General features: G+C 36.8%; 1 protein-coding gene across 1 annotated transcript in view; it reads right to left on the reverse strand.

The window, feature by feature from the left end:
* Positions 1 to 9: 9 nt before the first annotated feature.
* The window catches only part of itpr3 (inositol 1,4,5-trisphosphate receptor, type 3), a 37,322-nt gene continuing 12,736 nt past the window's right edge, over positions 10 to 24,595 (reverse strand). The window contains exons 21-58 of the mRNA XM_058785848.1: positions 24,429 to 24,573; positions 24,144 to 24,337; positions 23,945 to 24,065; positions 23,327 to 23,381; positions 23,061 to 23,226; positions 22,655 to 22,825; positions 22,495 to 22,572; positions 21,673 to 21,792; positions 21,445 to 21,567; positions 21,152 to 21,352; positions 20,633 to 20,884; positions 20,290 to 20,415; positions 20,089 to 20,214; positions 19,080 to 19,200; positions 18,206 to 18,387; positions 17,831 to 17,979; positions 17,565 to 17,673; positions 16,901 to 16,988; positions 16,568 to 16,743; positions 16,290 to 16,452; positions 15,962 to 16,110; positions 13,869 to 14,069; positions 13,464 to 13,574; positions 13,272 to 13,367; positions 13,082 to 13,183; positions 12,724 to 12,810; positions 12,536 to 12,613; positions 7,988 to 8,180; positions 7,774 to 7,896; positions 7,448 to 7,620; positions 7,201 to 7,365; positions 6,119 to 6,308; positions 5,228 to 5,311; positions 2,928 to 3,049; positions 2,676 to 2,841; positions 1,873 to 2,033; positions 1,385 to 1,546; positions 10 to 1,270 (exon numbers count right to left, since the gene is read on the reverse strand). Coding sequence (XP_058641831.1) covers positions 1,148 to 1,270; positions 1,385 to 1,546; positions 1,873 to 2,033; positions 2,676 to 2,841; positions 2,928 to 3,049; positions 5,228 to 5,311; positions 6,119 to 6,308; positions 7,201 to 7,365; positions 7,448 to 7,620; positions 7,774 to 7,896; positions 7,988 to 8,180; positions 12,536 to 12,613; positions 12,724 to 12,810; positions 13,082 to 13,183; positions 13,272 to 13,367; positions 13,464 to 13,574; positions 13,869 to 14,069; positions 15,962 to 16,110; positions 16,290 to 16,452; positions 16,568 to 16,743; positions 16,901 to 16,988; positions 17,565 to 17,673; positions 17,831 to 17,979; positions 18,206 to 18,387; positions 19,080 to 19,200; positions 20,089 to 20,214; positions 20,290 to 20,415; positions 20,633 to 20,884; positions 21,152 to 21,352; positions 21,445 to 21,567; positions 21,673 to 21,792; positions 22,495 to 22,572; positions 22,655 to 22,825; positions 23,061 to 23,226; positions 23,327 to 23,381; positions 23,945 to 24,065; positions 24,144 to 24,337; positions 24,429 to 24,573 — 5,352 coding nt within the window. The 3' untranslated portion in view covers positions 10 to 1,147. The remainder of the gene's footprint in view (positions 1,271 to 1,384; positions 1,547 to 1,872; positions 2,034 to 2,675; positions 2,842 to 2,927; positions 3,050 to 5,227; positions 5,312 to 6,118; positions 6,309 to 7,200; positions 7,366 to 7,447; positions 7,621 to 7,773; positions 7,897 to 7,987; positions 8,181 to 12,535; positions 12,614 to 12,723; positions 12,811 to 13,081; positions 13,184 to 13,271; positions 13,368 to 13,463; positions 13,575 to 13,868; positions 14,070 to 15,961; positions 16,111 to 16,289; positions 16,453 to 16,567; positions 16,744 to 16,900; positions 16,989 to 17,564; positions 17,674 to 17,830; positions 17,980 to 18,205; positions 18,388 to 19,079; positions 19,201 to 20,088; positions 20,215 to 20,289; positions 20,416 to 20,632; positions 20,885 to 21,151; positions 21,353 to 21,444; positions 21,568 to 21,672; positions 21,793 to 22,494; positions 22,573 to 22,654; positions 22,826 to 23,060; positions 23,227 to 23,326; positions 23,382 to 23,944; positions 24,066 to 24,143; positions 24,338 to 24,428; positions 24,574 to 24,595) is intronic.

The raw sequence follows: 24,595 nt of genomic DNA on the forward strand, positions 1-24,595 counted from the left end.
ACGCGACTGTTTACTTCGTTTCATTGGGAAGATATCATTTATTTTGTTTTGAAATGAATAAAAAGTCATTGTAATGTTTCAAATTAAACAAATTTCTATTGATTTTATAACATTTTATTATAGTACTATTGTAGTAACGTGACTCATTCGTTTCTCTTACTGTCTTTTAATGTTCAATAATATAAGACGTCAAATATCCAAATGTTTTATTTGGTACTTTCTGTGTAAAGTTGGTGAGGCACTTCATATCAACATATTAGCAATAAATTGATGATTATTTGATGTTATGAATGGCCGTTATTAACGAAGCCAAAATATAAGTATGTTCCAGCATTCTTCTTGTGGTCTAAAAAATGCAACTGACTTACAACTTAGTCCTGGTCGCACAATAAATAATTAAATAGACACATACATAGATCTACATGCATTATGTCTATTAAAACCACAATCAGCATGTCCTCACTTACGACTGTATTTTTACGATAAGATAAACAAGGAACATGTTAGTTTCCTGAGCAAAAGTTCTGTTCTTTTTTAGTCATTTTTAGGCACTTTGACTTTTAAATTAAATTGTATGAACTTTAAACACACTTCTATACATTATGCCATTTATACTTCCCCAGATTCAACCCTAGTGACATGTTAGCGTCTCCTAGTTCATCATAAGACTGGTCATGATATTCCCCTTCATGTTTCCCAAATCATCTCACAATCATATCAAGCCAGTGCATCATGACTATCCCTATAATTACCGCATGTACAACCTCATCAGTGCACATTAAAACAAACCATCCGACTGTATTAACCTACAATTACTCACTAAAACACATCAGCTTTACTTACAGCAATGCTACATTTATCCATACATCCAGCAAGAGCTTTGAAAAGAAGCTTTCAAATATCTTAACCAAAAACTACTTAGAAAAATAAAAATAAAACAATTACATACTTTAAATATATAAAATTTGTGCATAAAACCATTCTGGTAATCAAAGGCCCCTCAAAGAATGACTATTTAGTCAGTAGTGCTTTTGTAGGAGTGTAGATCCAATCTGTCTATCCATTGAACGCAACTTTTCCACAGTGGGGAGTACACCAGCATCACATTATTGCTTCTATAAAGTCAATGCAAGGTTAGCTGGAGAAATTAGGTCTTGATGACCTGAAGATTTCCTCCAGCAGCACTAGGAGGCATAGGCATCCCAGCGTTTGAGCCAGACTGAACATCCACAAAACCCATCCTCTGCCTTCTCTTCCTCTGCTCGGTCATCTAAATGAACAAATAGACAACTGGCATTTTAGTCTAAAATCTGAGAAACTAATTCATTTTAATGTACCAACATTATTAATGCTGGACAAACAGAGCTGACATTGATAAATGTACCTGTTCTTTCAGCTCTGTTAACTGGCTTGTGAGTTGTGTGACCACTTTCATGGTGGAGGTGAGACGATCCTGCAGGTTCCTCATCTCATTCTGTTCTCCATCTCCCTCAGTTACAACCAGAGACATGGCCTGCATGCGTGGGAACCAATCCAGGTTCTTGTTCTAACAAGAGGCGACAACAAGACTGAATCAAAACCCATTGCAAGGTGAACCAAGAATGAATTCATTAAATAAAAGTGAAATAGAAATAGAAAAAAATAATAGCAATAATAATAATAATAATAATAATAACAATGACCAAACAAAATAACTAAATAACTAAAAATTCATTCAAATACAATGAAAGCTGAAAATACAAAAAAGCCTATTCAAAGTATTAATCAATAATATAAACGCATATAAATATTGAAATAACATTGGTAATTGCTGTTAATATAGAATGTGACCGGTATCCAAACAGCTGGAATTGTTCATTTTTATTAATTTACCTTTATCATATGGGCTACGTAGCTCTCTGGGCCAGTGTAATCTGTCTTGTTTTTCTCCCGTACCAGCACAATGAAATAGAGGTAGTGCCAGATGTTATGCTCAAATTTAATGTGTTCCTCGAATGATACAGTCTTATTATCAAACTTGTCCCTCTCGAGACCTGTTGAAATACAAATAAAGATCAATTCCTTTCTGTAATGTTCTCTGATGATTTATATTTGACTGTCATAAAGTCTGTTAAGAAATACTAGGGTCATTTTTTTACCCACAATAAATAAATTAAGAAATTATATTTTGCAAAAATAAAATTAAGCCAATATTAAGGAATGTTAAAAATTATGTCTTTTTCAAAATTACAGTAATAAGAATATCATATCATTGCATTGCAGTAAACAGTGTTGGAAATGTGCTTAATTGTCAAAAATAAATCAATGCAAATTCAAAAGTTTGGGCTCAGTAAGATAAAAAAACAATACTTTTATTCTGCAAGGATGCATTATCAAAAGTGACAGTAAAGGCATTAATATTGTTACAAAAATAATGTATTTCAAATAAATGCCTTTTATAAATTTCTGATTTACTTTCTATCTATAAAAAAAGTTTCCACAAAATGTTAAGCACCACACTGATAAAAAAAATCATAAGAAATGTTTCTTGAGCAGCAAGTCAGCATGTTAGAATGATTTCTGAAGGATCATGTGACACTGAAGACTGGAGTAATGATGCTGAAAATTCAGTTTTGCCATAACATGAATAAACACTTTAAAATATATTTAATTTAATGATATATCTAATTTCGTACCACAAATGAAACAGGTGGTCTTCAGTATCTCCTCTTTCTTTTGTTTTTCACTACGCAGGTCAGCAAAGGTGTCAATAATCACACCAAAAATCAAGTTGAGAACAATGATGATGACAATGAAGTAGAAGAGAAGGTCGTACACCACACGAGCAGGGAACAAAGGCTCCTGTAAGTTGAACAACATTGTATCAGTTTGGTTAGGTTTTGTATTCCTACATGTGCACATTTCTATATGGCTGTGGGTCTCCATACATTCTTAGAGGGTTTGCGCAGGACATCTCCCACACCGCCTCCATTCCTCAGCCCATGATTCAGCACCGTAACGATACACATTAGAAGAGTGTCACACGCTCTCTCTGTGTTGTCCTCTTCTTCTGCAAAGACATTGAAAAACATCCACAGCTGAGTTCTGATGCCAACACATTCAATCTCTCGTAGAAACAAGCGCAGATCCGAGAGCACAAATCAATTTACGACAGAGTTCACGTGTGATTCATGAAACATTCGTATGCCGCCAACCTCATCGTACGAAAGATCGCACGTTGATAAATGTGGCGGAAGAAAACAATCGTCATTTTAATATCACGCCCCTAAAAACACCCCAGTTTAGAAGCCTCGCCCCTAGAGTTTACGACACGGAGAAATGAAACCCGGCCAAAAAGAGGAAGTAATCTCATGAAAGAGAAATTTATCTTACTCCGTTAACCTTGTAATTGCAAACAATTAGGCTACATTCATTTAAATATAAACATTATAGCCTATTTAGTTCCCCTCACTCTACAACAAATATATAACGGTATTCAGAACAGAACAAGAATGAAAAATAAGTATAAAATTATATTAAACTATAAAATAAAACAAATTAGGCTATATTGGCATTCATTATAAACAGCATACAAATGTCAAGCAAAGCTGAAATGGCATTGGGCTCACGAGCCTGTCTCATACCACAAGAATCCAAATGTGTCCATTTTTGCAACATTTGGTTGCTTAACTATTATTCATTATGTAGCCTAAACAAGGCTTTATAGGTAGCCTACTTCACTCATGTTCTAATATGTAAAATCCTTCACATGCGCAAAAATTTTTGTTTGGGTGCTGCACGCTGATTTTACAGCAGACCTTTTAAAATAAACTGTGTAACTTCTATGATTGGTTGGCATTTTAGTTTGATGAATGGCTGAAATGTCAGCCAATGCTGGAACTAATGTTGTGTGTGCGTGAGGCGCCTGTGCGATCAGATGGATTAAATCAAATAAAGATAAAAAGAAAATAAATCAAATGCATTAAGGGTGTCACAAATAAAATGCATTAAGAGTGTCACAAAAACGAGCATAGCCTATACTTGATGCACAGTTTTTTTCTTCCTTTTTTAATTTATTAATTATATTATAGCCTATTATATATTTTGTGTGGTCCTATTTATTCCTTTTATAGACTTCATTTCTGTTTTTCTCTGTTTACAGAAGCGCTGCAGGTGCGTGATGCGAGGTTGTGTGAATCGTGGTCTGTTGTTTATGCTGCTATTCGCGCATATAAAGCTAACGCCCTGTATAAAACAAAAAAACAACAACAACAAAAAAAGACATTCTAATCTTACTGGTTAACGATTGACTAATGAGCTTCGTTTGACAGTCAGGAAAATAACCTAAATGAACAAAATGCTGTCATTCTACAATTCTCCACCAGATTTACTATGCTGCGCGCAAGTTCACGTAACTCAGAAATGTGTGTACACGAGCTGAGACCAGACGTGAGATTTGGTCGTAGCCACCGCTCGTCCACATTGATAAATTCGAAGTTTTGCATTGAAATGACCGCACGCCCAATTTTCTGTCATACGTTCGTTTTGTAAATGAAGCCCATTAAATAAAGTGCCCCTATTATGGATTTTGAAAATGACCTTTCATGCAGTGTGCAACACAGCTCTAAGTGAATGAAAACATCCTGCAAAGTTTTAAATCTGAAAGTGGACCGTGTATAAAGTTATTGTCAAAAAAAAAAAAAGAGTCGACTCTGAATCATTGAAATGAGTCGTTTTTAAAACAAATCCCAAGCCGTTTCATGTTAACGTCAACATGAAACATTAGCATATTGCCTGCCCACTTGTTGCATGCGCAGACCTGGGAATACTTGACCATCAGTCAATTTTCGCGTTGGTCTGGATGAAAATGCAAATTCATTATTTGCCACTAGATCCCGCTTTTGGAGTGGTAAAGAGCTGTTTCCACAGCAACGGCTGTACACAAAGCAGCACTGCGCTCACAATCCTGCTTTATCAGGCATGATGAAATGAAAATGAGACCAATTGGACCAATCACCGCAGATTAGCGTCACGCAATGGAGGGGTTTGGAAAAATGAAATGTTGAACGAATCGTTTAGGAGTTGTTGAGCAAGTAAGGTAAAAATAAATGCATACTAAGACAATGAAAATGTTTTTTGACCTTGCATGCATGTCAACCTGTTGTTGGGGACTCCCAAAACCAAAACATGAACCTTTCATAACCCATAATAGGGGCACTTTAAATATTGTCTTTAATGCTAAACTCACCTTCTGATGGTGCAACCAACCCAGTTTCCTCTGTACACTCCACTCCATCTGCACTGCAGCTGCTCATAGAGTTATCTGTACCTGCTTATAGGACAAGAAACGCCATTAAGCCTGTGGCATCAATAAATAATAAATTGTATGTTGTAATTCAAATTTATCATGAACACTGGATTTGATTAGCCTGGTAATACCAAACTCTGCTACTTCGCTTTGCTTCGTAGACAGAGTCTAGAAGGGCATAATTGACAAGCATTTGCTTTCACGTGGGGGGCACTTGTCTGAAGTTTAAAATCATTGGTATACCAGTAAGCCAATCACATAACGTTTGGTTATGACATATGTTATGCGCCGGCTCAGCCGCCTCGAACTTCTACGCATCCACAATTATAGCCTTGCCGGACTTTGGCCTCCCCAGTTTCTCGCTGCCGATCGGTAACAGTTGATAAATTAAACTTTTCCCAAAACCTGTCGAGAGTAGGGCCACAACATCACCTCCATTCAAAATGTGAACCAAACACTCTTCTTGTTCGGGCTTCAGTTGGCAAATGCCAGGAATATTCTCCACAACAGAGCGAATAGCATCCCGTGTCTCCATGTCCGCTGTCGTTTTAGATTTCCCTCACCTAAACTACAATCTTAAATTCGGCGCTTAGCGTCTACGTCACGGCTCTCAGCCCGCCCTCTGTTCGTTGGTTGAACGGCTGGTGTGGAGCAGGAGATAATCTGGGAGCTGGTTTGCTATATCAGACTGAGTACAGAAGCGAACTGAAATTGAGCGGAAGTACGAAGTCTGATGCACTCAGGCTAGGATTTGATGCCAAATCTGCAAAAAACTATTCAGATGGCCTTGTGACACACCAGCAAAGATGAACAGAGGTGTATGAAATTTACCTGTGTCTAGGCTAGCAAGCCGGTCCACTTCCATGATGAAGTCATTCCTGAGGAAGAGAAAGCCTACGATGGAGAACAAGTAGACCAGGATGATGGCCAAGACAGCAGTGAGGAGAATAGAGCGGCCGTTACGGGTCACACTCTTGATGACATTAAAGAGCGTCTCCTCACGGTAGATCAGATCAAACAGCTAAAGGAGGTAAAAGAGAAGTGAGTAATGATTAGCAGAATATGTATGTCTTTTTCAATCATACAAAATCATGTCAGTTTCTCAATACATTTAAACCTATTATATTTTCATTGGTGAGTACAGTATCTCAGTTTTATTCACCAAAAATCATTTTAATGGCATTTGGTGCTTGGCAAACGTTTTGTGACATATTTACAATATTGAGGAGTAAAACATTGCAGAAATGTAAAAAGTAAACAATTAAAAAAAGCTCCAGTATACAGGAGCCCCGACCAAGTATTGAGTGCATAAATGAACATACTGTGAACTTTTCTGTTTCGCAAATCCTTTTTGTGATTGATCTTAGGAAATATTCTAATATTTTGAGATACTGGATTTTTGACTTTCATGAGCTGTAAGTTCTAATCATTAAAATTAAAACAAAAAAAAACTTTTTAAATGTTTTACTTTACAAGTAATGAATCTAGAATAAATGAAATAAGTTACAAAATGTTCCTGTATTAAATTTTCTTTTTCTATTTTAATATATTTTTAAAAAAGCTGAATTTAAAGTCACATTATTCTTCAAATGTTCTAATATGCTGATTTGGTACTCAAGAAATTTGTATTACTAAAATGTTGAATGTAAAGTAAAATCAATGTAAAAACAGTTGTACTGCTTAATATTTTGGTGTAAATTGCATTTTTTCAGGATATTTTATGCATAGAAATTTCAAAAGAACAGCATTTATTTGAAATGTTAAACAGCATTTAATTGAAATTTGATCAATGTAATGCACCCTTGATGAATTAAAGTATTTATTTCTTTGAAAAAAATCAGAAAACAAAAAAAATAAGTTTAATCGTTAGGTAGTGTGAGACTGAGTGATTAAATAATTTTTTTAACACTCACCAATATGCTGTAGAAGAGCTCGTGGACAAAAAGCCCCAGCGTGCTGGTTAACACATAGGCCAAATGGTACAGGAACTCCACGTCCATCACCATGGCTTTATAGCCCATGATGAAGGTGCCATTGTTTCCCACAAAGCTCACCACAAACACAATCTTATTAATCAGCTGGTTAAAAAGAGAAATTTTGAATTAAATCCATTCGTTTTTATTTAAGTAAACATATAGTATTATGGTATGTAAGACTTACATTGAGAGCCCCCAGCAGGATGAGAGTTGGCCCGATGCCAAAGTGATAGATGCAGCGCAGGGTGATGGCAACAGTGAGGGACTGGAACCCATAGCGCTTGGATAACAGGCCCAATACAGCCAGTCCAGCAAAACACCAGAACAGCATAAGCAGCAACGAAGTGTCTATGCTACCTGGAAGCACAAGAGACTGTTAAAACTACATGAAAAATCATATTTAGAAAGCCAAATGTTGGCCCATAATTGTGTGCTTTAAAATTGTTAAATGTAGCATTTATACAATGAATACACTAAAGTTACCAACAGATAACGCACACATAAACTTACCAGAATGACCAGAGTCATGTGGGTAGAACAAAGCGATGATAAGATTGATAAACACAGCCAGATTGAATGATATGGTGCCCCAGAGAGACATTCGACGAGAGAACCAGTACAGCACTGGCATGCCTAAAACACACAAACATCACAATAAACCTGTGTTAAGAATAATTTGTAGCAGTTTGAACTCACTAAGCCACAGGCTAAGCCCAATACTTACTTCGAAGTTTTTTCTGCCATTCCATTTCATTGTGCAGGAAAGAGGTCTGATCGAAGAAGTGTGTGACCTTGCTGCCCTGCTCGTCCTGCTCTGTGGTGTTAAACACACGGACCTTTGATTCCTCCGTCAGGAACTCACAGATGGGGTGAACAGGAAACACTATCTGCTCCATGCTACGGTCCTCCCGCACAATCTGCATGTGACATGCCAACAGAAATCATTTCACAACTTCTCATAATTACGAATGAATTTTAATCACATTAGCCACAACATTTAATTTACAGGTGCATCTCAATAAATTAGAATGTCGTGGAAAAGTTAATTTATTTCAGTAATTTAACTCAAATTGTGAAACTTGTGTATTAAATAAATTAAATGCACACAGACTGAAGTAGTTTAAGTCTTTGGTTCTTTTAATTGTGATGATTTAGGCTCACATTGAACAAAAACCCACCAATTCACTATCTCAACAAATTAGAATACTTCATAAGACCAATAAAAAAAAAACATTTTTAGTGAATTGTTGGCCTTCTGGAAAGTATATTCATTTACTGTATATGTACTCAATACTTGGTAGGGGCTCCTTTTGCTTTAATTACTGCCTCAATTCGGCGTGGCACGGAGGTGATCAGTTTGTGGCACTGCTGAGGTGATATGGAAGCCCAGGTTTCTTTGACAGTGGCCTTCAGCTCATCTGCATTGTTGGGTCTGGTGTCTCTCATCTTCCTCTTGACAATACCCCATAGATTCTCTATGGGGTTCAGGTCAGGCGAGTTTGCTGGCCAATCAAGCACAGTAACACTATGGTCATTAAACCAGCTTTTGGTACCTTTGGCAGTGTGGGCAGGTGCCAAGTCCTGCTGGAAAATTAAATCAGCATCTCCATAAAGCTTGTCAGCAGAAGGAAGCATGAAGTGCTCTAAAATTTCCTGGTAGATGGCTGCGTTGACTGTGGACTTCAGAAAACACAGTGGACCAACACCAGCAGATGACATGGCAGCCCAAATCATCACTGACTGTGGAAACTTCACATTTGACTTCAAGCAACATTGATTCTGTGCCTCTCCACTCTTCCTCCAGACTCTGGGACCTTGATTTTGCAAATGAAATGCAAAATTTACTTTCATCTGAAAAGAGGACTTTGGACCACTGAGCAACAGTCCAGTTCTTTTCTCCACAGCCCAGGTAAGACACTTCTGATGTTGTCTCGTCTTCAGGAATTTGGGCTACCAAAGCCACTTCTGAAGCAATCTGAGCGTGGTGACTCTGGATGCACTGACTCCAGCTTCAGTTCTCTCCTTGTGAAGCTCTCACAAGTGTTTGAATCAGCTTTGCTTGACAGTATTCTCAAGCTTACAGTCATCCCTGTTGCTTGTGCACCTTTTCCTACCCAACTTATTCCTTCCAGTCAACTTTGCATTTAATATGCTTTGATACAGCACTCTGTAAACAGCCACACCTTTCAGTATTGACCCTCTGTGACTTACCCTCTTTGTGGAGGGCGTCAATGTTCATCTTCTGGATCATTGCCAAGTCAGCAGTCTTCTCCATTATTGTGGTTTCAAAGAACAAGCGATACCAGAATTTATACTGTAGGGATGGCCATTTATTGAAATTCAAATGTAAATATTCCAATATTTTGAGATACTGATTTTTGACTTTCATGAGCTGTAAGCTCTAATCATCAAATTTAAAACAAAAAAAACTTTTGAAATGTTTTACTTTACATGCAATGAATCTAAAATATATGAAAGTTTCACTTTTTTAAATAACTTACAAGAAAAACTGAACTTTTTCACGACATTCTAATTTATTGAGATGCACCTGTATATTCTGTTTGGAGACATTAGTAGAGCAGAAATTACAATAAGAGCATATATTACAACTAGGGATGGGTATATATATATATAAAATAACATTTTTGAAAATGGGGAGAATTCCCCTCTTAGGTGACTCGTGTGTGTTGGGTTAGACATTTTTGTCAAAAATACATCATTCTCTCACCTAAATGTTTGATCATTCAGTGCATTTTTTTTTTACAATAAGGCAATTGTTGCACAAAATAGCTTACACACAGCACAAGCCTGATTTCGTGAGCTGTATGTGAGGCAGCCTTGTGTGTGTGCGCTTCGAGGGTGCATGAGCACACAGTCTCTAAGAGAACACTTGAGTGCTGAATGGTTTAAAAATACTGGCAAAACTTAAAAAGGAATGCAAATTACAAACTTAAGTGATGATGTGTGTCAACTGTGACAATTCCTGTGTCAGCATTACAGCGTGCAGCTCGCTTGTAGTGCAGACGCAATGTGGTGATTTAAAGCCATTTGCGCATTTTGAGAGGAAAAGACAGAGTGTCATTTCCATACCTAAAATACATATTTTACAGTCACTGTTATGCAGACTGATCATAAACGCAGTTAAAAGGCTTCTTACCAGTGAAACTTACATCTACCACAGTTTATCATGGGTAAAATGGAAAATGTTTCAATGTATTTCAGTCAAATGTAATTTATGCAATATTTCAAACCTTAATTCCAATTCCATGGGGGGGAAAAAAACTCAGACTTGGCAACCCTGCATCCAACACGAGCTGCGGGAGTCAGATTTAATTTAACTGATCATGGGTCAAGATTAAGGAGAGATGACTGATAGACCATGCCTATCCTTAGCTACCGTTCCATATTGGAGCTAATTCTCTTTAGCATGTAAATTAATGATTTACCCATGGTGTGACAACAATGTAATATCATAATGTATGCTGATGATACAGTCATTTTCACGCATGGTAAAATGCAGAAGAGGTTGCAAATAAGTTGACAGATGTTCTGCCAAAAATCATATCCTGGCTCAATCAGTGTTATCTGAAAGTAAACGTATCAAAAACAGCCTGCATGTTCTTTCCTAAAGGACATAGTGTTGAATATAAAACAGGATATTTTCATTTCGGCAGAGAGATTACAGGTTGTTTCAGAATATAAATACTTAGGGGTTCATTTCAGGGTTTCCAGGTTTTCACAACAAAACCTGCCCAATTGCTACTCAAAACTAGCCCAATCGCGTTTCGAGGGGGGGTTCCCTGGTAAAAATCGCGTTCCAGGGGGTTAAATACACGTTTTTTGGTAGTGTTCCCCTGGTAAAATTCGCATTCCAGGGGCTAAATATCACGTTATTGGGGGCACTTCAACCCACGGACATGAAAAACAATCTGTGGCAAAGTAGCCCAATTCGCAGACTTGGCAACACTGGTTCATTTGGATTCAGGTCTTGGTTTTAAAATGCATATAAAAAAGGTATGTAAAAAGGTATAATTTTATTTTGTTAATTTTCGGTTTATTATCAAATAAGGCTGCAAAGGTATATTTTCATTCTATGATTCTTTCTCATATTACTTATTGTCTGACAAGTTGGTCTAATACACATTCTATATTTCTAAAACCATTGGAATTAAGGTACAAACAAGCACTTAATTTTAGCTAAAAACAATTTAGTTTTCACCATTGTTATATTTTAAATACGTATAACCTGCTCAGCTGGGAAAATATCATTGATTTTAAAAATGTTTGTTTAGTTTACAAGATTATGCATGGTTTAGCTCCTCCTCCTCTGGTTGATTTTATTAAATTTAAATCTATTGAAAACAGAGTAACTAGAGGTGCAGCTAAAGCTGACTGCATAATTCCACATAGAAATACCTCGCTTGGTCAAGCTGTTTTTTCATTCAGAGCAACACATCAGTGGAATTCAATACCACAATCAATTAGAGAATGTACATCATTTAACTCATTTAAGCATCATTTTAAGAAATAGCTTCTTCATAACCAACAATGTGAACATTAATGTTGTTTATCTTGATAAACTGCTTTTTATATATTTTTTTAATTACTGATTTCTTTTACTCAATTTTATTTTTTTTATTGTAATTTTGTATAATTTGTTGTTTAACTGTATTTTAGAGAATTATTTATAATTTTTTGGTAAAATTTCGTTGTTATTCTTTTTCTATTTTGTTTCTTTTCTTTCTCTAGTTTTTTGGCCTAATAACATCTGGCAAAGGGACTACCAATGAAAACTAGCCTTCGGGCTAATTTGGGTACATTTACATTCATGAATGTTGATTAATGTACACTGTCCTTTTTTGTGAAATAAATAAATAAATAAAATCTGATCTTGTAAGATATGCTCCCTTTACACAGAGTGTGTGCAATCACCAAATTGAAAAAGTGAACAGCGAGCGCTCATTCAAAAGAGATTTAAATACTCTGCATATTGATAGCGGCTCCCTAATGCGCGAAAATTATATGCAATATTAGAATGTTTGGTAATGGTCAGAATTTCAGCGTGAGCAAGATTAAGGATACAGTCCTGCACAAAACGCACACAATGAACAAGAGGACATGTCCGGGAAAAAGAGGATGTATGGTAGCCCTACCTGAAGCTTATTGGTAGTCCAGTATTGACCCAATTACGTACTGGTCCAAAAAAAATAGTTCTCGGTACCCATCGCCAATTACAACACACAAAGAAAAAATAATATATTTTTTGTATTACCTCAATCTGAGCCGTTTGACGATCATAATACTCTAATGGATCCTCCTGTAGCTCCTCCTGCTGCTTGTTCAAGGTGAGCTGCAATAAACACAAGCATAAAAAACAGAAAATGTCTTACATACTGAATGCATGTTCTAGGAAATAGTGAAAATATGCTTCTAGTGCTTAAAGTAAAATTCACAAGTTACCATAGAAGAGATGCTTTCCTCTCCTTCCTCATTTGTCTTCTTTTGTGGTTTAAGCAGTGTGATGAGCATTTTGTTGTGCCGGGTAAGCTTCAAAAAAAAAAAAAAAGAGAGAGAAAACTGAAACTTGATGGTCTTTTTTAATAATAATAATAATGACAATAACAATATGCATATGTTTTCATTGTTGTAGTCTATTGGTTGTTTATTGATTGTTGTGTTCGAATGCAATTAAAAATCATCTCTACATGGTATCTACAATACATCAGGTATTGGACACAAAATAAGGCAAAATAAAAATAATCAGTAGCAGTCATAAAAACAATTCTCCAAAATATATCTTTATGATGCAGTGGTCCACCTGTAATGCCAGGATGTAGATGTTGTGTCCAACTTCCCGTGGTGAAACTTCTCCCTCCTCATTTTCAGCCTCTTGCTGGTAAGCCTTTTTTATCACCTCCACCTGAAGACATACAATACAGTACTCAGTAATGTTAAAACACTCCTGTTACACTTCATACACATAATACACAAGACAGAGCAAAACTGACCAGTTCCCGGGGTCGAAGGTTAAACAGGATTCTCTCTGCATTCTCACTGTCATGGCGACTCTCCATCAAAGCAAGCAAGAGCTTAGAGGCGTTGTCCTGATAATAATCACATATAGTTGAAAATAACGATGAACATCATTTATTTATGATTAAAGTAGAGCCTCTGTTTTTGTGTCAGGACTGTATCCTCACCTTGAGCTGCAGCACCAGCTCCATACGGTAACGACAGAGAGGACTGATGTCATTCAGAATCAAGGCCGTGATGATGTCAATGCCATTGCATTCATGAGAGACAATGCATGTCTTCAGAGAGACAAAAATCAATTTCATGAATGACATTTTTTCTGAATTAAAAAAACAACAACTTAATTTGTCTTTGTCAAAAGGAAACACTTTGTTTTTAGAATAAACATCAGCTTGTGTGCTTTATAATAATTGGTAAGTGAAGCTCTTTCTGAATCTGGTGTTTTCTGATTCTCTGTTTCTGAATCTCCTAAGGATTAATTTAGTACTTAAAGTAAATTCTCAGCCATGGATTAAAAGCATCTATGGCCAAAAATAATTTATTTAAAATAATACCAGTAGTAGAAATCTCACCTGGTTCTCTTGGCATGGTCCTTGGCAGTACTCTGTGAGGGTCTCCAGGGTCTGTGTGATCAGCTCCACATTGTTCTCATTGATGTAAAGGCCCAGCAGACCAAGCCCTCCTGTCGTGCTGCCGCACATGATGTCCAGAAACTGGAGTGTCTCACAAACCAGGTTATAATTTGTTTTATTGCTCTGAGAGCGAAGGAAATTCTAAAGACAAAGAACATGAAATGTATTAAATGAACAGACAATAATATAATAAATACTATAATAAATTATCATTTTAATTAATTCTCAGAAGAGAAGACTTCATATCTTCAACTTGCATCTCCAATAAATGTATCCTGATTTAGGACTTCTTATATATTTGTATTGGAAAACAAGACAATAATACTGAAGAAGACTTTCTACTCTGATTTAAGACTTTTAATAATAATAATAATAATAATGCATTTTACTTATAGGCACCTTTCTTGACACTCAAGGTGTCATTAACAAGACAATCACAATATTTAAAATAAATAAATAAACAAAAGACAATGATATACAATACAATTTTTAAAAAACCCAATGCATTTGTGAACAGAGGGAGTAAGCTATTCTAAACAGATGGGTTTTGAGTTTGGATTTAAAATGTGGGAAAAAGTTGTTATGAAGGTCAGGAGGACTGAGTTCCAGAGCTGGGGAGCAGAGTGGCTGAAAGCTCTGCTCCCCATAATAACAAGGCACGCAGGGGGAACAGTGAGATGGATGGAGGAAGAGGATGTGGCAATATAGAGGAGGTCAAAAAGATATGGAGGGGTGAGATTATGAATGGCTTTAAAAGTGAGGAGAAGTATTTTGTAGTTAATGGAGTAAGTGATGGGGAGCCAATGAAGCTGTTGTAAAATGGGTGTGATGTGATGAATAGAGGGGGTGCAAGTGATAATACGAGCACCTGAGTTTTGGACCAGTTGTATTTTATGGAGGGTTTTATGCGGGAGGCCAAACATAAGGGAATTTCAGTAGTTTAAACGAGAGGTGTCTAAGCTGTGAATGAGAATGGCAGTGGAGTGAGGGGTGAGGGAAGGACGTAGACGGTTGATGTTTCGAAGGTGGAAGTAAGCAAACCAGGTAACATTATTAACGTGGGAGGTGAAAGAGAGGGTGCTGTCAAAGATGACACCCAGACTCTTAACCTGAGGGGAGGGGGAGATGAAGGAATTATCAATGGGAATAGAGAAATTATGGAGTTTGTTTAACGTTGATCTTGTGCCTATAAGAAGTTGTTCTGTTTTCTTGCCATTTAATTTGAGGAAATTTGAAGTGAACCAGGATTTTATGTCAAGGAGGCAATTGGTGAGGGTGGATGATGGGCGTTTTTGGAGTTGAAGCTGGATGTCATCTGCGTAGCAATGAAAGTGAATCTGATGTTTGCGGAAGATATAACCGAGGGGGAGAAGGTAAAGCATAAACAGCAGGGGCCCCAGGACAGAGCCCTGGGGCACACCTGTGTTGACAGGGACTGCATGAGAAGTAAATGATTTTAACTGAATGAACTGAGTGGGGCCTGAAAAGTATGAATGGAACCAGTTGAGGGGTGTGTTAGAGATACCAATAAAGGAGAGTCTGTCCAGGAGGAGTGGTATGTGAAATTGTGTTGAAGGTCGCACTCAAATCAAGCAGGAGAAGAATGGATAGTAAACCAGAGTCAGCCACTAAGAGGAGGTCATTAGTGATTTTAAGGAGTGCTGTTTCTGTGCTATGGAGGGGACGGGAACCAGACTGAAATTGTTCATGTAAATTATTGCAGGAGAGATGGGCAACTATACAGCAACTATTTTTTCAAGAATTTTGGAGATGAATGGAAGATTTGAAATAGGATGAAAATTATTAAGGTTGTTGGGATCTGAACCAGGTTTCTTCAGAATTGGAGTTACAACAGCTGTTTTGAGAGAAGAATGAACAATTCCAGTAGTAAGGGAAGAGTGAATGATGTCTGTGATAACAGGGGAGAGAGAGGGAAGGGTGGCATTTACAAGAACAGTAGGAAACCATTCTCAAAGCATGCTAGATCATCATAGCTGATTCTAAACTAATTGTTAATCTGGGGTTTTTCAGACCTGAAGGTCCTGATTGTGGTTCTCACAGAGCAGCTGTAAAAAGCGCAGGATGGGTTTCATGATGGTGACAGAGGGGCCCATTTCTGCATCTACTTCCTGCTGCTCAGGTTGAGGTGGCTGCTCAGGTTGGCCAAAGGAAGGCCCTGCACCTATAGAAAACCATTGTTAGAGTCAGCAATGAATGTAGATTCAACCGTTTCATTTATTAGAAATGTATACTAAAAATAAGATGTAGCATAACTTTATTAACTAACTTAATAACAGAATAATTTTGACCCTTTCCTCTCACAATGTCTGCACTTCATACACTTTTTTTTTTTCAAATTACCTGTCTCTATATCTTTGTCATCTTTGGCTTTATTGCTCATTTCCCCCACGTTGACGGAGATGGTAGATTTGATGTCCAGCTGTGCATTCTTCATGCGGTCATTTAGTACTTTAAAAAACCTCTCTGATTTGTTGTCTCCCATCATGAGTTTGTAGAAGGAGTTCTGTTATAAACAGGAACCGATTTATATATAATAATGGGTACTTTTCCTTGAAAATGCAACATTTTTTTTTTTTTTTTAAATCAAAGCTATATTTTTACTGAAGCTGCTTTCCCACCTGGATCTCTGTGTTGCCTCCTTCCAGCAGACAGATGGCGAGCTGAATGCTCTCCTGAAAGATCTTCTCATTCTTAGAACTGGTTATGAGGTCTATGAAGAGTTTGGTGCCACCTTCTTTGTCCAGACGACACTGTAATGCTGCAACTGCCAGCCAGTCTCTCTCTGCCTCTCCACCTGCACATACACACACCACTATTTTACACAAGACATCCACAAAAATGTTTTGTACTGATCTGGTTAACAATTACAAAACCAGTCAAAATTAAGCACTCTTGTTTGTGTGATATTACTTAATTATTCTATGATTTTTCATCAGTAAATTACAAATTACCTCCTCCATGTTCAACAAGCTCTGCTTTGATGTTCTTTTTGTTGTTGTAGAGGTAGTTCTGGAGCAACACCTTTCTTAAGGCAAAGCCCTGCAAAAGACAGCACTTTTACTGTTAAATTAAATCAACTGCAATGACCCAGAACCCAAACTAACCCACCCAAAATAAAACTTTTGGCATTAAAAGACATTTCCAGAAGTCCTGTTTTACTCTGGAAATAACACCAAGCAATATTCTAGGCTAAATACAACTGTCCACAGCATCTGTGAGACACTATAAATTCATTTCAACTCATTCTCAATTTGTAAAAACACAGGATAAACTTCAGGTTATGCAATTCCCACGAATGAAGTTATCCATGTGAAAAGTAACAATTTAATGTTTCTAAAATGTTTCTGATTATTTAAGAATATACCTTAGAACAGAATGTCCCTTGTATTGTAAATATGATATTCACATAAAATATTTAATAATTAGAATATACGTTTAGAATATTAGGTTAAACTAAGAATATATTTTTGAATTTTTAAAATGGAAAGCTAAATGATTAGAAAGCATAAAAAAAATTAACTTCACCCAGTTAATATGTTAAGTTAATCATTTACATTTGAATGAGAAATTGTTTGATTATGTGTTGATCTTATTAATATTATTATCTAATCTCACCTTCTCATCGAAGTCCAGCTCACGAATGAGCATTTCCTGTAGAGTTCTGAGCACTTTGATACAGAGCTTCTCATCTGAATTCATGAGGGCCTTTGTGTGCTGGATCAGTCTGTACAAAGTTAAAAAGAGTAAGGTGATGATGACGCACCCTCACAAATAGTAAAACAGTATTATGCAACATAAATTCTGTGTTTATTTGACTGAACCACAACATGCATGCTAAAAGTTTTATGGTAAAAGTCCCAGTTTAGACAGAAGTGACACACTTAGATATGAAGCCTCCTGATTCACAGCGTGATCGAGCATCTGTGCCTTCCAAGAACAACAGCTCGGGCTGGTGCAGCACATCCACCAGCACTGACAGCTCTGCATTAACCAACGGCATCACACGCTCCTCCAGTGTGTTGATGATATCCTAACAGTGTTACAGAAACATTTACAGTATGCATTATTATTGATAGAAATATGACTCAAACAAACTAGTTAAGTCTGTATTGTGTCATATGCATTATAGTCCAGGAGTGTCATGCACAAGTTATGTAAGACAGTCACAGTATTTTTGACAAACACCTTTTTTAATAATAATCACTTGACTTCAAAATCTAAAAGGAGATTAAGTAGGCACACATGCATATAGGCACCTGCAGTTTCTCAATGATGTTTTTGTAGTCCCAGGGGTTGGTGGGAGCAGCAGGCCGTGTGAGGCGTGACAGGTTTTTGTTACTGTGGCTGGAGCGAGACAGTGTGAGGGCATTACTGTGACTCAACATCATATTGACATGAGCCTCCAACTCTATCGGCAGAGGGATGGAGCGACTCTTTGCTGTGGAAACAGTCAGATAAACAAATAAGTTGTCTGGTCATATTCCAAAAACCTTTACTACAGTGGAGGAAAAAATTATTTGATCCCCTGTTGATTTTGTAGTTTTGCCCACTGACAAAGAAATGATCAGTCTATAATTTTAATGGTAGGTTTATTTGAACAGTGAGAGACAGAACAACAACAAAATCCAGAAAAATGCATTTCAAAAAAGTTATAAATTGATTTGCATTTTAATGAGTCAAATAAGTATTTGACCCCTTCGCAAAACATGACTTAGTACTTGGTGGCAAAACCCTTGTTGGCAATCACAGAGGTCAGACGTTTCTTGTAGTTGGCCACCAGGTTTGCACACATCTCAGGAGGGATTTTGTCCCACTCCTCTTTGCAGATCCTCTCAAAGTCATTAAGGTTTCAAGGCTGACGTTTGGTTTTTCTGGATTTAGTTTGTTGTTATTCTGTCTCTCACTGTTCAAATAAACCTTCCATTAAAATTATAGACTGATCATTTCTTTGTCAGTGGGCAAATGTACAAAATCAGCAGGGGATCAAATAATTTATTTCCCCCCACTGTATATATATGAGAACTGAAACTCCACATTTTAGGCCTGTAAAATATTTTTTTTTTTACTTTTCTTTTTTCTTTTTGTACACCTTAGAATACGTCTACTCTCTTAGAAAGCAAGTTGACCTACTTGTCACTGCCAGAGTTCGGATGCAGGACTCTACTTGGACTTTTTGTTGTGGCTGTAGCCAGGGACAATCTAACAGACGCATAGTAGACTGCAGCAGCTGCTTAACAATGTTGTGATGAACCTGAATGAGACAAAAGAAAGAGAAAATGAGAGAGAGGAAGAGAAACCTGGAGAATTAAATGTGAATTTTAACTTAATACATTTATTCAGCAATGGCATTAAATTGATCAAAAGTAAAAGTAAAGGCTTTTACGTTGTTGCAAATTTCTTTTTTTAAATAAATGCTGTTATTTGAACGTTGTTAATCAAAAATGTACCACGATTTTGACAAAAATATTAAGCAGCACAACTGTATTAAACATTGATAATAATAAATGTTTCTTGAGCACCAAATCAGCATATTAGAAAGATTTCTGAAGGATCATGTGACACTGGAGTTATGAGTACTGAAATGCTGAATAAATTTCATTTGTGACCCTAGACCACAAAACCAGTCTTAAGTGTCAATTTTCCAAAATTGAGATTTATACATTATCTGAAAGCTGAATAAATAAGCTTTCCATTGATGTGTAGTTTGTTAGGATCGGACAATATTTGGTCTATTTGAAAATCTGGAATCTGAGGGTGCAAAAAAATCTAAATATTGAGAAAATCGCCTTTATAGTTGTCCAAATGAAGTTATTAGCAATGCATATTACTAATCAAAAAGGAAGTTTTTATACATTTACGGTAAGAAATTCACAAAATATCTTCATGGAACATGATCTTTACTTACTACCTGGAACATATTTAATTAAATGTGAATAGTGTTGAATCAAGATTTTTTGGGCAATTCCTTTGACTAAAATTCTAGTTTTGGTAGTTTTGTTTCACTAAATTTCTAAAATGCATCAAATAATTGTTTAAAGCATGACAGAAACTTCAATCAAAAATAAAACAAATCTGTCGTTTTCACAATGAATAAAGGCTGATGTGGCAGAGAGCAGAAATATGACAACTGATGCCTCACCTCTGTGCTGGTGCTGTTCTCTGAGAAGGGAGAGCTGAAGAAGGCGTTTATAGTGTCTAAAACCACTTGAATCACATACTTCTCCAGCACAGGGTCTGACATGCGTTTCTCACGGTTGGAGCACACCTGAAATTCCAATTAAACCAAGTTAATGAAACTCTTTATTCTTACACACATCTTATCTAGCATCAGTGGACTCACCCTAGCCATATCTACAGTGAAGTTGTCAAACAGCTTCCAGATGTGGTTGCTGGTGTAGATCTCTTTCATCTCCACTTCTGTGTCTACATAGCAGTGGTTCACAAAGTTTACATATGCAATTTTCACCTGCATGACACAGAGGAAATTCCTAAATTTTCTGATACATCATATGCAGCAGGCTTTTCTTTTTTTCCCCAAACATGTTAATTGTAATTACATATTACATAATGTAATTTAATCATTTAACTGGCTCTTGTAACAAACAAGTGGTAAAAAAAAAAAGAACATGACATGTTGTTTAAGAATAAGTGCTTCCATTTCTTGTTTACCATCATCTGATTACCTCTGTGATACAGTCTTCATGTGTGATTACTTTCACCATGTCCTCCAGGGGCAGCAGAGATGTGCACTTGATCTCAGTGTAGACGTTTTTGCCCTCGGCACATGCAGCCAGCAGCTCTACCAGAGAAATATGGTAGCGCAGAGGGCTGTCGTCCTTCACCCCTTCCCGAGACTGTGTCATCAGTTCCACCATGGTGTCAAATGACGTGCCATCGTTGTAGAAGACAACCACATCATCGCCCGCACTTGTAAGCTAATGGAGAAAAAAAGACACGTTATCAATCGAATGGACATTTCCTTGAATTCATTATATATTGACCAATAATACAATGCAAAAACATCTCAAAATGAATATTATAAAATGCTAAAAAAAAAAAAATATTACACCAAACAAATATATCCCAAAATCTCAATTCAGTACAAAAAAGTAGTTTTAATTAAAGTAGTTACACACAGTTTCTTAAAATGATTACAAATGGTTGTAACTCAAGGTTACTTTATTTCAATCACAGTAACAAACCTCAGTCATGATCATGTCTTGACATTTCTTCACATATTTCCCCTCTGCCTTAATGATGGTGTGCAGAAAGTTGAGGTACTGAATGTGGCGGCCATGTGTGGCCAGGCAATGTATGAAATGATGCAGCACAGACTCGCTGATCTCAGAACAGAGCTGGTAATTGTTACTGAAAATGTGCTGCATTGTTTCTGCCTCAAGGAGCTGAGAGAGACAACACAAAAGCCAGAAAAGAGAACACAATGAAAACATGATAAGCATCTTAAGCTATTTTAAGCACCATGCTTTGCACTCACCCCAGGTGTGAGAAAGAGGTTGAGGTGTTTATGGAGGAGGTTTTGGTTCTCCAGGTTCCCTGTGCAGAACTTCTGTAAGAACAGGTGCGTGTACTTGATGATCTCCAGCATTTTGGTGTCATTCTGTAAAAAAAAAAAATAAAATAATCACGTGTTAAGTGAGAGACAAGCCCAAGACCATGCTTCACATCGACCACAGATTTTATCTGCTTTAAAAAGACCACAAACCCGATCATAGGAGATCTGCAGCAGGTCAAGCATAACTTTGTGGGCACCCATGTTCTTCAATAGCCGTTGTTGTTTCTTAAATACACCTGAACTGCACATTTTATTCAACCGCTCTAAAATCTGGAGATCAGAGAAAAGATTTCATTATTGCAAAAAGTACTGGTTTGTTCATTTACCAAGTTTCCATCCGTCTATACTGAACACAAAATATAAAAACTGCATATATGTGCATACAAAAAAGTAATAACTTTAATTATGATAATATACTGTTCAAATGTTTGAGGTCAGTAAGATTTTTACGTTAGGCCTTTTACGTTCACCAAGGCAAGTATTTAATCAAAATACAGTAAAAACAGTATTATTGTGAAACATTATTACAATTCAAAATAACTTTTCTATTTTAATACGAATTTAAGCAGAATTTTTAGCAGCCTTTACCTTAATCTTCAGTGTCACATGATCCTTCAAAAAAAATTATTCTAATTTGCTTATTCGTATAATTACTATTGATGTTGAAAACAGTTGTACCACTTAATATTTTTGTGGAAACCATGATCATTTTTTTTACAGGATTCTGTGATGAACAGAAAGTTCAAAAGCATCTATTTGCAACATTATATATGTCTACTGTCACTTTTGATCAGTTTAATACATTCTTGCTGAATTAAAATATTAATTTCTTTAAAGAAAAAATCTTACTGTCCCCAATCTTTTGAACAGTAGTGCAATATACTATCTCAGACTTTTAGACTCCACTGTAATTAATCTAATATATTATTGATCAACAAACAAATACACTAAGAACATATGCAAAAACATCACCTCTTTGACATTCTGGTAGCTTTCGTTGCTCTTTTCAACCTTCTGCTTCTTTGTATCGGTCTCCTCCTCTGGAGATACCTGCATGAAAAAGAAAATTAAAATAAGCTTATTTCACCTATTTATCCTGTTATACATAATCCCACATGCATGACTCACTGGCGCAGCCTCTTTTTGTCTTTTTGTCCTTCTTGTCTTTCTTCCCGTCTCCCCCCGAGCTACTTTTTTTTATGACCCAAAGCTCAGACTTCTCCACCATGGTGCGCAGAAGATCCAGATCTCGTTTTATGTGTTTGTAGTTGTCCACATCCTGAGCTGAAATGAGAAGCTGGACCTGAGAAGAACAAACATTTCAACCACTTGAAAGAGTACTTTTTCATTTTGTGCCACAGGAACTGTGATTTGCTGCATGCAAATGAGCAATAAAATGTAAATTGTATAGTCAGCACATTTTGCATGTCTAGGGATGTGCTTTACCTGCAGATGTTTTACCTGGAGGTGTCTAGACACACCTTTTTACCAATAAAAGCAATTTGTTTGTATATGTTTAAATGGGCTGTATGTTCTACCTGTTTAAAGGTGTGGAGGACTTCTTGTCTTTGACTGAAGTGCTTGAAGAGCAACTGCAAGGCCCCAGAAATCAGCGGAGGGTAGTCGTGCATGATAAGGTGGATCAGAACACGCAGAAACATTCGTCCCCCTTCATCATCCACTTCCAGAATGCTGTTTCCTTTACTGTATGGTCAGAGTAAAGTCAAAGACAGGTCATATCTCACAAGGGTACACACATGATGAACAGTCATGTGGAAATAGAATTAATTGTTCATTAACATACCCAATTCCAAACATGGCCTCTGCCTGCTCTCCAATGTGCTGGAGGTTGATGGAAGCTGTTTAAAATATTAATAAATAAATAAATAACACAAATGTACAATCAGGAAACAAATTCAAGCATGACTACTTCTACTTCTAACCTAATTTTAATTCGATTTAAAATGGTCATCCATTAAAGTTGAAGTGTGTAATTTCAGAGTCACCAGCGGCATCAAATGAAACTGCAGAAATCAAACTGTTTTTTTTTTTCAATGTAAAAATTACTTACTAATAGTTGCTTTGCATATTCAGCATATATTTAGTGATCGGAGAAAGTATTTTATCATCAAAAATTACACACTACACCTTTAAGGAATTAATTTTAAGAATCAAGAAATGATGAAACATTGCCACTCTCACCAGAACGAGGCTCTGAGACAAACACAAAACGAAGATGAAAAATAGAGTAGAGGGATTAGTACATGGAAGAATGAAAGAATTGTTATGTTGTTATTTGAACATAATGCAATTTTAGAGATTGTTAATTGATTATATTAGTATTGTAAATGTTATTTGATTAGTAGTCAGGTTGTGACACTTACAAGAGTTTCATTTTGAATATTTATCTAAACATCATTACCCTCGTGCTCCGTATGATGCGTTGCATCTGCATCACCCATAGGATAGACATCCACAAACTCCTTCTTGAAGACGGAGAGCAGGAAGGAAAGCCGATAGTCCAGGCGTACACTGAGGATGAACTGCACAAAACCATTAGGAGTTTTAGATATCGCCAGAACTGACAGCATGAAGCTGTTGCCATCTTCGACAGCATCTACCTGTAATATCTCCAGGATCTTCAGTTTGGTGTCCATGACAGTGATGTCCTGTGTGTCAATGCTATCTTTACTGCCAGCCTGGCTGTCTAGAGCACCAGGGCGACCAGGGCCGGAGAACAGGGATGGCTTGCGGTTTAGCACCATGGTGGACATCATCTGCCCCATGCCATGAATGGATCGCCTGACGTTCTTTCCTAGGAAGATAAAATGGTTTTACTGGTCATTTTGGACACTGGGATTCTAGGAGGTTTATTTATGTCACTCAGCCTGTTTTTGAACACTAACCACTGCCATCATCGCTAAACATTGGGTTGATGTTAGCATTACTCGGAGTGCAGTCTATGATTCCCAGGAGAGTGCGAGTCAACCTCAGAAGCTCAAAAAAACTGTAGAACCCAAAGTAGATGAGATGTCTCGCCAAGCTAACCACCTACACACCATGTAAATAAAGC

The sequence above is a fragment of the Onychostoma macrolepis genome, chromosome 08 (assembly GCF_012432095.1).
Source record: "Onychostoma macrolepis isolate SWU-2019 chromosome 08, ASM1243209v1, whole genome shotgun sequence".
Classification (NCBI taxonomy): Eukaryota; Metazoa; Chordata; class Actinopteri; order Cypriniformes; family Cyprinidae; genus Onychostoma; species Onychostoma macrolepis.